The 12,673-nt window shown below is 42.2% G+C and overlaps 1 protein-coding gene across 8 annotated transcripts in view; it reads left to right on the top strand.

Moving 5' to 3' along the window:
- Positions 1 to 12,673, top strand: part of CHL1 (cell adhesion molecule L1 like) — a 364,319-nt gene that overhangs the window by 299,495 nt on the left and 52,151 nt on the right. For all 8 annotated transcript variants that reach the window (XM_084840333.1, XM_084840331.1, XM_084840332.1 and 5 more), the window contains 5 exons: positions 3,922 to 4,053; positions 5,155 to 5,295; positions 7,541 to 7,652; positions 9,700 to 9,851; positions 10,288 to 10,453. In XM_084840333.1, the coding sequence (XP_084696459.1) occupies positions 3,922 to 4,053; positions 5,155 to 5,295; positions 7,541 to 7,652; positions 9,700 to 9,851; positions 10,288 to 10,453 (703 nt within the window). The remainder of the gene's footprint in view (positions 1 to 3,921; positions 4,054 to 5,154; positions 5,296 to 7,540; positions 7,653 to 9,699; positions 9,852 to 10,287; positions 10,454 to 12,673) is intronic.

The raw sequence follows: 12,673 nt of genomic DNA, 5'->3' as shown, positions 1-12,673 counted from the left end.
ATAAGGATCCATACTGGGAGAAGGAGCAAAGTTCTTTATTTTATCTTGTACAGGATTAAAAACACAACAACCTGGGACTCTCTCACTGAGGTGGGAGGCAAGTAGGCACATAGATGCAACAACCCACATTGGTAGCAGGTGGTAGCTTATTTGTTTTCCTTCTGACAACCTGAGCACACAAATGCCAATAGAATTTAGCCAGGGAAGAGCTCACACCTCTTCTGGTCACTGTCTCTGCCTCCTTTGGACAGTAATCAACATACTTCAAGGCTTTTGACTCTTGTTTTGAAAAAAAAATCAAACCATGGCCCTTTCATATTATGGTCATGTGATGATGTTGGAAATGGGAATCTCCCTAACCGTAGACCTCCCTAACCTATACTTCATTCATGGATGTGCAGCTCCTCCATGACTACTATTACCACAATGCATTGCATGGAATGTTGGTGGGAATCATTTTTGAGCTGAGGAAAACATGTTCATGGGCCCTGAGTCCTGTACCTGGGTCTAGATCCCCAGCATCTGTTTATCTAGGGTCTTTCCCTTTCAAGTTTATATTGCATCCCATAAGGCCACTTCATGCATTATACAGACCAGGATTAGTTTATCCTCAACCAAGATCCCTGACAAGTGTACTGTAGTGTGTGTGTGTGCGCGCGCACGCGCGCACTCATGCACTAAAAATATCTTAGGTTTACACCACAAATGTAATATGTGAAAAATGTCCACAGTTATCCATTGCAGTCGCAATTTCTCAAGGGACTATTTCCTAAACTGTGACAGCTGAGCCCCTGATGCCACCATGTGGAAAGTTTGGAAAACAGAGAAATCCCCCACACCCATTTTGGTTCCATTTAAATCAATAGGATTGTCTCATGTGTGTATTATGACCCCAATTGTGCCTGGCCTTTATGGAGATGTACAAGACAAGTTGGTAGTTAATGGGAAGCTTGCAATCCAACACTGGAGCTCTCACAGTTTTCAGGATTAATCCTCTTATACCTTAATGCCCCTTGAGCAAGGCTAGAGATTTAGAACGCTGTAGTCTTAGAAGTCCTTTTTGAAAACAATCTTATGCTTAAGCCCATTTTTTTCCCCTGTGTTTATAAACCAGCAACCAATACTCAACTAACCAAAAGCACAAATTAACTGATGTTGGTTGGGTTCCCAGAATAATTAAAAATGAGCTATTAAAAATGAGCTATTATATAAAAGAGAAAATAGCCCCCTTACATAGAACGTAGGCATCCTGGAAGTGGGTACATGGTGCATCAACAAACAATTTCCTAATCATCTAGCTGCCAGAAGTCATACGCCAGGAGACTGTCTACTTCAAAGGATGGCTAGACATATATCTCTCCTGCAGTTCTTCAAAACATCTAAGTAATGGGATTCCAAAGCAACCTGAAGGTGCAATCTTAAGCATGTTTAGACAGAAAAACCCCTATAACTCCCAGCATTCCCCAGCCAGCATGGCTGGCTGGGGAATACTGGGAGTTGTAGTGTTTTTTTGCTAACTAAACATGCATAGGATTGTACCTTTAGCCTCCTTACTCTACTGCTTGCACTACTGTTCTTGTCCTTAAGAAATTCCTCCTAATGATTAGCTTAAATGTGCGTGCACAGAAACACACACACATACACACTTCCCTCGGAAATGAACCAAACGCTTCCCCCACCACTACCACCAATTTAGAAATGATTTGGTAATTTCCCGAACCAATCTGGAGAGCTCATAAAAACACACACCCACACCCAAACCCCACCCTTTCCATTAGTTATCAGCAAGTGGGGACATATGTTGGTAGCAATGATGGATAGAGTGGAACAGGATGGAATTTTCCTCCTTCCTTCCTGCTCTCTGATCCTGGTCCTGACAACCATGACTGAAAGAGTGGTGGTCCTTGGGACTTGAAGTCTTCCCAAGGGCTACTGGAGGTGGAAGGAAGTCGGGGGGAATGTCTTCTTGCCTGCACTCTGCCACTGCTTCCACTGCTGTGTGTGCTTGCTAGTCAGTTCATTTCAGAGCCAGGTTTGGGTGAACTTCACTGGTATCGCTAGGAGGAGGGGTCTGAGAATCAGATTTGATGCTTTAACTGCAGCTGAGCAGCACTGATGATTATAGTGTTTGACTGTAAATGGAAGTCATTTGGGGAGTAGAATATGCCATTCTCAGCATGTAGTACATTGTGATTTTGCACTCGTTCTGCACATTTTAATCCTGCTTTTGGAAAGGACCAGCCAGTATTTGAAATCTTGACAATGCCTGCTTGCAAACATCAGCAATAAATTGCAATCATGTTGTAGTAGCTGAAGATGTAGTGACAACAGATAACAGGATTTCATATGCGTTTTCCCCTTCCTTTGGTGAAACCAGAGCTGAAAATGAAACAATAACACGTTTGTGTAAAGCACTCTTTCCAATTTCCTTCCCTATGCAGTTGTTGCCAGAGAGTGCCATCTGCTGGGGAACTGGAATAAATGCACTACTGGAGTAAAGGCACCACTGAGTAAAGGCACCACTTCTCTTATTTTTCTCTACACTTGCTATCTGTTTCTGTTCCTTGGTTATAAACACTTTCTTTCAAGGCTCTTCATGATTTTCTCCAATCTCCTCTCCCTGACGTTTCCTTATCTGCTCTCTTGTTCTTTGTGCCCTGCTCAATCTAATCTTTGGATTAAGCCTCCAGTCTCTTCAAAACTGGCTCATCTTCAGTCATTGCTCTGGCTTCATCTATGCTTCTCAATATCTATCTTCTGTCTTGACTCTTTTCTATTGATGGCAGAGAATTTCATTTGGTCCACATTTTTAAGCAACCAACCTAATTCACACTGCCTGGACTAAGATTCAGATCAGAACACAGTTATCTTTTGGATTCTTCACTTCTCCGAATTTTGCAATGCAGTTCTTGGCACAAAAATTGCATACAAAAATGTCAAAGTAGGGGAAATCACATACAAAAATGTGTATGTTAGGGAATGTTAGGGAAAGTTGCATAGAAAAATAAATGCGAATGTTCATCTGTGTGTGTGTGTGTTTTAAGAATAATAATCACTGAATGATGCACAAATTGTATGGAACGTTTGAATATATACAAAACTGACAGTAACCAGACTGACCAGTGACTGATTTGTACATCCCTAGTATTGTCTTTCTTTTCTTTTTATTTGTCTAAAAGTCTTTTCTGTACTTCATTTCGTTCTATCAGCTCTTAAGCCGTTACATGTTTTGGATTAGAATTCATTCTTCCATACTTCTTTTGGTTTTCCCCATCTGACTTCCTTACTTTTCTTTAGGCCAGATTACACACTGTAGATCTCTCTCTCTCTCTCTCTCTCTCTCTCTCTCTGTGTGTGTGTGTGTGTGTGTGTGTGTGTGAGAGAGAGAGAGAGAGAGAGAGAGATTTGGATGCTCTCTGTGACATGGGAGAAGGAAGGGTTTGGGTTTAACTCTTTCTCCTTATACTGATTTCCTAATGTAAATATCTGCCCTCTTAAACTGTTCTTAGCCATGGAGGGGAAAACATACAGGCACAATATGGTTGCCTGTATATTTTGTCCTCCATGGCTAGCAGGTTTGGGGCAGGGGAATTGAATTGTGAAATTAGCATGGGGAAAAGGGTTACAAACCCATCAAAACCTCTCTCTGCTAATCCAAATCAGGTTCCGCTGTGGCTATTACTAGGACAAGAAATATACATCTGATCATGAATTTCTCATGTAGCATGTAATTTCAACTATAATGTGTGGGTCAGTTTTAAATTCTACATCTGTGGGCAGAGGAAAAAGACTATTGTAAAGCGCCTCATAAATTGTAATTGCTTTATATTAGAAAGCTGTAGTGATGATAATGTGTCTCTTCATCTTCATTGGTCCATAAGAGTGGCTGAAATGTTTTTTCTTCTTCTTCTTTCTCAACAGAACCACCCACATGGGTCATGAAACCAAAAAGTGGGGTTTACAGTAAAGGTGGAAGTTTTGTGTTGTTCTGTCAAGCTATTGGCTACCCTGAGCCAACAATAAAGTGGAAAAGGAATGGCATTCCTCTTGAAGGTAAGCTCAGGCAATGGTTTAATTAGGTAAGTTGAGACCCTGGACTTTAATGTTCTTATGGAGGGAGACTTTTAGACGGCCATGTGTATTACTTGACTTGTGAAGGAAACAACTCACATTTCTCTTCTGCCCACCCCTGCCATGTCATGTTTTACCATTTCTGACATGTTAGAGCAAAACAAACAAAAACTGTGGGCCAATCCTGATAAAAAGACAGAGAAAGAAATACTCTGAGCATTTTAAAATACTGTTTTGCATTTCAAAATCACTTAAATGACAGCGCCATCATGGCTACAGAAATAAAAGAGATTCAACCCCCCACACTCCCCAGCCAGCCATGTTGGCTGGGGCATGCTGGGCATTGTAGGACTTTTTCCTTTCTAGACATGCATAGGATTGCTCACTAAGAGGAAGAAAAGGATGCTGCAGTGAGCAGCATTGGTCCCAATAGTTCCATGATGGCTTGAGAGGTGACCCAGGGCCTGTTTGCTGCTGAACTACTTGCCACTCTCTGGCTAGTCATTTCCTGGCAGTGGCAAACAGGCTTTGAATATATTTGGTAAGCCAATTTGAGCATCTCCTTTTTGGGATGGGAAAAGCTGGGTATAAATCCCTTAAGTAAAATTAAATACATGACACAGACTAGCAGACACTGTTAATTTCTTGTTATATTGTTCTTTTGTGATATGAAACTAAAAACTAATAAAGAATTGGTTTTTTAAAAGTAATATTAAATACATACAATACCACTGAAATTATGGGACTGAAAAACAGATCTGCAGTCTTTATTGTTAACTGTTAAATGACATGGACTCATTTAGTGTGTGCAAACGCTAACATTTTACCCACTAACATAGGCAGTTATAGGGCTGAAACAGGGTTGTACCTTTATTTTGTAAGACATCAGATTTGCAATGTGCTGTTCTACAACAGTCCCACTCCTTACATATATGGAAGTGAGCTGAACCGAGCTTTGAAGGAAAGTCTGGAGAACTTTAGCAAGCTCAAGCATCTCTGGTTCTCCCATCCCTGGTGATCAGTGGCCACCTCCAGTAATTATACGAAGGTATCTTATCTTATCCCCTTTTTTGACACATGTAGAAACAAAATCCAGCAGGGCTGCTTTTTCAACAAGGGAGATCAGTATCACCAATCTAGAGCTGAAAGACAGTGCAGTGTACCAATGTGAGGCTACCAACAAGCATGGCACCATCCTTGCCACAGCCAACGTTGATGTTCTTGGTAAGTGTTCCCTGTTTGTGACAGCAGTTCCATACTTGGACTGTAGCTCAGCAGTAGAGCGCATACTTTGCATGCAGAAGGTCCAGGGTTTAGTCCCCAGTATCTACAAGGAGGTCTGGCAAAGGCTCGTTGAAACCCTGGAAACTCTGGCAGTCCATGTGGAGGACAATACTGAGCTAGATGGACCGGTAGCCTGAGTTGGTATAAGACAGTTCCCAATGTTCCTATCAAAATTAGCCTACTCACGGGCTTGATTTCTCTTTTAATTTTGATTGCAATGGGCTCCAGGGCATTAGGCATGTAGACCAAGAAGCTCCTGACCTGGCATATCCCCAGGCAGAGCAGATATTTCAATTAATTTTAGTAATGACTCATTATCAGCATGGTAAGTCAAAACAGGGCTGTTGGGTGCATCAGGGAAGCAATGGGTAAGATTAGCTTCTATCATGTGTCTCAACTGCACTTTTTCCATCCTACTTCTAGACTACTTCTGAAAGCTCTGAGTGGCTTCGGGTATGATCCTTTGGGCTGCAGTCTCGTTAGAAGGAAGCCTTTGACCTTGGAGCCGTCCAAGTATCCAATACCCTGCTGGGCTGTCGCAGGAGGAGGACAGAGGCAATTTTTGCCTCTCCATCCTCCTGTTTACATTTGTCCCTCTAGATGGAAAAGGAGCCCTGGTGGGAGCTGTTTGGGGGCTGGAGAGGTCAGAGTATGTCTCATATCCTGGCCATTCTTCTCCCCTCTTCTTCCGTCCCACTGGAACGGCCCTTTTTCTGTCCCTTCGAGGCCACATTTGCAACTTTGAGAAGCAGGCGACACAGCTGCGAGGACTGGCTTCCAAAATCCCCCTTCCAAGGTTGTAGCAGTGCCTGTGGCCTCAGAGGGGTGCTTCTGAAGAATCCTATGGTTCCTGGGACACTGTCCCAGGATCACAGGGTTGTTCTCTTATTAAGGTGTTTACACTGCAAAGGGTGAGGTAGGGATGGGGAGAACCTGGGTGGCAGCTCATGAGGTGATTTTCTGGAGGCCTAAAGGAAACTGCTGAGGAGCATCCCTCAACCAACCATCAAAGGTACAAGAAGCGACACACAAGGATGGACTGGAGATGAGAGGAGGGGTGCAAAAGAATTTTCTTTTTTTTCACATTTTGGTAAGAACTTAGCAAATTTGCACTCCCTGGCTCGATATGTGAACCAGAACACAGTTATCCTGCAGTATTCACACTTCTCAGAATTTTGTGATGCAGTTCTCTGAATTAAAAAAGTGGCCAAAAATGTGTCTGTTGGGATATATATATATATATATATATATATATATATATATATATATATATATTAGTGGGGAAAACAGACATAAAAGCATGAGATAAGGCAAAACGTCTTGAAATAAATACATATATTAGACAAGATGGCATACAAAATGTGTATGTTAGGAGACATGCACATGAAAATGCTTATCAATTTTGATACAGGTTGTTGTTATTGTTGAAAGAAATGGTCTCAAATTCATGCAGAAATTGGACAGAATGAACCAGAGAATGGAAAAACGAGAAACTGAGGAAACCAAAATTTGAGAGATCTGCAAGAAACTACATGCAGGAGTCCAGGAAGGGGGTGGAGTCCGGCAGACTCCCTCCCGCTCGGCCTTCCGAACTCCAGTCTGTGGACCATTGCATTTGCCTAACTCAACACACACCCAATCAGGCAAGCACGGCGGTCCTCGCTGGTCCGCCAAACCATCATTTTGCGAAAAAGTGGCAGCTCAGGTTTTTTTCCATAAATGTAACGCTGAATAAATGGCAGCCATAAAGGGGCCATTTTCATAATATTACAGGCATAAATGATCAATTTATACCTGTAATGTTGCGTAAATGGCCCCTTTACGGCCGCCATTTACACAACATTAAATTTACAAAAAATCCCGAGCTGCCATTTTTTTCACAAAATGGTGGCTTGGCGAGGAATCGGTGTGGATTCAGACAGTCCTTCCCTTTACCTCTACAACCACAGGAGAACTGGTCAAGTATTACAACAATGCTTTGTTTGTTTCTTCTGGATATTGAGTGATTTGTAAACACTTGAGCCAACTCCTAAGTACAACTTACTTTTTTTAGATTTAGTTCATGGTGTTTGAGTTCATTGAGTTTCACCATTCCTGTGGGCTAAATGCTGTTTCCTAAAGCTACCTTTTTATAGGTCTGTGGTTTTGGTTTTGGTTTTTTGCCATTCCATATCTGCTTTTTCAGAAATCCCTCCAGAAATACTGACTCCGGATGGTGAAGAATACGTTGCAGTTGTGGGTTATGCGAGTTACCTGTACTGTCAGTTTTTTGCAGTGCCTTCACCCGATATATCTTGGTAAGCTTTACTGCAGTTCCTTCCCCTTTTTCATAGGCTGCTATTGACATTTCTTATCCCCTTGTGTCCAACTGCAGTGATGTCTTTGCGTTTTTAAAAACTGCATTGATTTTTAAGTATCTATCTAATAGAGATTACTATCATAAACTGCCAAGAAGATGAGTTTAAATGTACTTGTATCTTAAGGATTTCAGTGCATTCATGTGACAAGGTTAATGAAGCCATGCATTGTTTGTTAGCAATGGAAATGATGATAAGGTCCCCGTGAGCTGGTGTTCCATTTCCTTCATCTCCAGGAAGGCAAAGGTCAACAGAATTAGTTTGCTCAGACGGTTTCCTTGCTCAGGAGCATTTTAGATGGATTAATGAAAAGCAAATGTTATTTTTGAGAAGACACTAAAGCACTCAAATCCCCTCAGGTCCCTACAGCTTTCTTTAGGTGTACAAACAAATTCACTTCAGAACTTAACTTGGATTGTTCAGCTCTGTGGAGAACTGTTGTGGACCTGAAGTAGACCCTCATTTTCCCTTGGGTCTCACTCATCTGGGATCTCCCATTGGAGAGCTCTCACTGGAGACTGGACTGGGATTAAGCTCAGTCCCAGTTCCACTGAAAGAAGACGCTTTGAATCTCAGTTATGGATATAAGTGGGACTATGATGGGGTATTGATTAAGGAGGATCCAGGAATTACATTACTGGGATTTTGTTATGGGTAATGGTCAAAACAAATACACTGAATTTAATTGAATGGGAGTTTTATGGGAAAACTTAAAAAAAAAAACATGTTTGAAAAGGGCATTATAGTTTCATACAATATCTATTTGTAGAAGAAGAAGGAAATGCATTGCTAGAGTGTGGTAAATCATCCTAGATATTCTGATGTAGTTGAGGAAAAAAAATGGGGATTTGGCCACTCTGGAAAAGGTTGCTAGTTTTGCTAATTAAGAAAAAAGATTCATATATATTCTGATACCATTATGACAACCTGGCAGCCTTTTATTGCTCTTTTTTCAAAGTGGATTGGAATCTTACACCAGAATATGGTTTCCCAAATATTAATACAGAGGTGGGAAGAATGTTTGGCCTGCTCGCGTGTCATGTATGGTGAAATAAATTATTTTTTTAAAAAATGCAGAAAAATAAAGGTATTTTTTTCTAATTGTATTTATTTAACTATTTATTTGTGCATGTTTCATGCCTCCTGGACTGCATGGGGGAGAGTAGTCCAAAGGGTGGCCACTGCTACCGAGAAGGCCCGCCCTCGAGGTGTTGCATGGGGACATTCCGTTAATTTTGGAATGACCAGCAGGACCTCTTCTGACAATCTTAAAGGTCGGTTGGATATATATAAGGGAAAGCAGTCTGCTAGATATCCTGGTCCCAGGCTGACTTGTGTATGATGATAACATTGAAAGAAGGAGACCAACAGACCGATCCTAACCTCCAGATGCAGTGGCTGGAGGAAGTTAGGATGACATAGAGGTGCCCCTCCACCAATGGAAAGGTGCTGTGCTGGCAAGGACCCACAGATTCTTCTGCAGGTGGAGATCTACCACTGGCAGTGTTTCCACCGGTAGTAGCCACAGTTAGGCCCAAAAGAGGCAATGCAGAGCTGGGTCAGGGCAGAGATGGAGACGGCCTTGAATCCACTGAATCCAATGCCCCTTTATTCCCCAGGAAGTTATGAGTTGAGGTCTGCCTTCATTCCAAAAGCAAGGAATATTCATAATATTCATGTGCTATTTTCTCATTTCTGTTTCAGCTCAGCAGTAAAGGTGAAACTTGGCTGCCCTGCCATTTCTACTTTCCCCTAACCTCTACCAACATACTGTATCGGAAAATATGTCTTGTGGAAATAACCTTTTCCATAAAGCTTTTCCAGTTTTAAAAACATATTTTAGTGCATTTTAGACATTGGGCATTACTGTTGCTGTTTCTGTTTTGACGTTTTGTTTTTTCTTTACACTGCCCAGAAAACATTATTAACAGGCAGTATAAAAATGCTGTTAATAAATAAATACCTGTGATTCTTATTGCCTTGCTAGGACTAAAGATGACAGCATGAAACATCTTGATGCCGATCAAAATGGAACCCTGGAGATCAGAATAACAAGGAAGGAAGATGCTGGGTCTTATACTTGCATGGTGAAAAATTCTGCTGGGAGACGCGGTCTCACTGCTACTCTAACTGTCAGAGGTAAAAATGTGGTTGCTTTAACTGCACCTAACGGTTTTGAGAAGAGATGTGAAAAAAATGTTCCATTTATATTTGAGGACATTTCCACCTTCCCAAACAGTGGTATCATATGTTGCATCAGACATGTTTCACTGGAAGCAGTTATGCAATTTTCTTTATGGATGTGTTTAATGCGTATCATTCTCCATTCTAAATCACAAAGCAGACTCAATATATTGTTGTTCATAGCTTGAAAAATTGGCATAATTGTATGTCCTTCCCAGCTTAAAGGCAGCACAGACTTTCTGGAGCAGATTTTCATGGGGCGGGGGGGGGGCAGTGAATGAGGGAGGATAAAAGGAGGAAGTCCCATCTCTGTACAACATGTTGATGATTAAAATATTATATTACAAACAAATGACATAACAGTTTATAAATGCCTGTCTTGTTTTCTTAGATGCCACCAAAATTTCTGTTATGCCTAAGAATCCGCAAGTTTTGAAATCACACTCAGTTTTATTGAAGTGTAATTCTGAATATGACCCACATTTGAAACGCCACTTTAAAATCTCGTGGAGAAAGGATGGAAAGGAGCTTGAAAAGAATGACACTGATGATGGGAGGTAAGAAAAGAGACATCCAGCTTTATTCTTCTTTATTCTGACCTAATTAATCTTCTTTCATAGGTATCCAATGTTTCCTTTTAGTCATCACCTGCCTCTTTCCATGTGACACATCATGCGCACAGCCTTGCTATTCTCTGCCTACTCCTGTGAGCAAATCAACAGCACAATAACAGCTGAGACAAAAGTTCCCATATCAACACCAACAGTCACATTTATGCTGTCCCTAAAAGCTCTGCATGGAAGGCCCCATCCAATTGACATGTGTCAATGGCCACATGTTGGCAGGATAATGTCGCTTCACCCAGTCTACATTCCCTCATACACCTCAACATGCAAAACAGACAGCCAGGGAGGATGCAAAGTGCCTCCACTCTAAGAGACCCTCTGCTCCAGCAGTGAGGAGGACAGGAATTGACGCCTGTACCCAGGGGTTTAAATGGTCTGGTAGCTCAAGTCACCCATCAGCAGCCTGCAAGTAACCATGACAGGGAAACAGGCAGGGACACACAGAAGAATGAACGTCCAACTGCAAAAAAAAAACATTGGGTAGGAGAAGGCCCACATGTGGTTCCCATGAGCCACAGGCTTGCTAGGAGGAGGATTCAAGTTCTGTTAAAGGAGGACCAAGTAGACTTCAGTCAGGCTAAACTCCAGAGGGAGCATGTTTGGGCATTCACAGGTCCCCAAGACCTGTAGGTAGCACCAACCATGCTACCATTTCCATTCTGCACAGAATATCCAAGATGATGCAGCCTCAAAAAAATCTGAGTTTTATTCTTATACCTTTGTATGTTATGGCTTTAACCTCTGTTTTGTGAACCACTTGAAGGGCTTCAGCTATTGGACAGTATAGAAATGTAGTTAATAAAAAAAAATGATGGGCTATGATTGCCTCTTGAGCTGGTGAAGATCCTAACCTTTGCTGTGGCTGTTGGAGCAGTGAGTCCAACAGAGATGATGAGCAATCATCTGGACTTCCCCACTGAGTTCCATAGGAGTGTTTAAAAAAACACCAGCTCTTCTGTAGGTGTAACATTACATCATAACTGGGGCAAAACTGACCTGTGAAGAGAATCCCCCACCACTACACCCCCACCCCACCAATCTCCAGATCCAACTAGCTAGCCCTCCTGCACTGTCAGAGTCCTGTGGTGTAAGGGTATCCCTATATCACCAAAACCAGCAGCACCACTTGGTAGATGTAGCTTTGTTCTCTTTCAGCACATGAGGGTTTAGGCTGGGTGGCAACCTGTAGCTTGCCTTTCTGCCCTTCTGAGCCCTCCAGATACTTCACAGCTAGGGATGGCGTGGGAATCTGAGGAGGGGGTGGAGTCTGACGGACACCCCCCCCATCCAGCCACCCAGACCCCACTTGCTGGACTGCAGAGGGCTCACTTGCTTGCTCAGTGACTGGCAGGAAGAGCTGCAAGGACATCCGTCCCCTTACCAAGCTGTGACTGTGGTTCGGTTACTTCTGCGTATGTAAAGTGGTGTCTATGGGTGCCTTAAAGGGCCAATGACTCAAGATCACAGCGTAAAAGGCCCATCACTGCCCCTTTAAGGCACCCATAGATGCATCTTTACATATGTGGAAACAGGGGTGTTGCTAGGTTCTTAAAAGATCCGGGGCATGGGCCCATAACACACATTTTGCATCCGAGTCTAAGTGCACCTCTAATATATATATATATATATGTGTGTGTGGTGTGTGCATGTGGTGTGCTTGCATGTTTGTATAGATTGCATACACACATAAGAAGTGTGCACTGACCCCCCCCCCCACACACACACACACTTCAACTCAGACCCTGATTCAGCATTTTGGAAAACGTCCCACTTCTGCTCGGGGCAGTTTGTGGTCGGACCATTTCAGCTCAGCACCAAACCTGAGTCAAGGTTTGGAAAAATGAGTCTTTATGCTTCCTGTTGACTACCAGTGGAAATTTAAAAAAAACAAAAAAACCTATAACTTTTTCTCTTGGTCAGAACTGGATCATTATTTCAGGCATAGTAGCCTCCTAGAAGGGGATTACACCTGCCCAATGTCAGAAAAATAGGGGCAGGGTTTATATTTTGAATTTCTTTTAAAGGGAACTGCCAATAACATTTTTGTTACTTGGAAGAATTGGATAAACATTTCAGGATTCATTGCCCCATCAGAGGAGATCATGTCTCCAAATTTCAAAATGATAGCCACAAGGGTTTTTGTGCAAGGCT

The sequence above is a fragment of the Heloderma suspectum genome, chromosome 2, assembly GCF_057233095.1.
Source record: "Heloderma suspectum isolate Gila_16-S chromosome 2, 16-S_ref, whole genome shotgun sequence".
In the NCBI taxonomy this organism is placed as follows: Eukaryota; Metazoa; Chordata; class Lepidosauria; order Squamata; family Helodermatidae; genus Heloderma; species Heloderma suspectum.
Note: the sequence above shows the minus strand (reverse complement) of the source record. Positions and strands in the feature narration are given on the sequence as shown.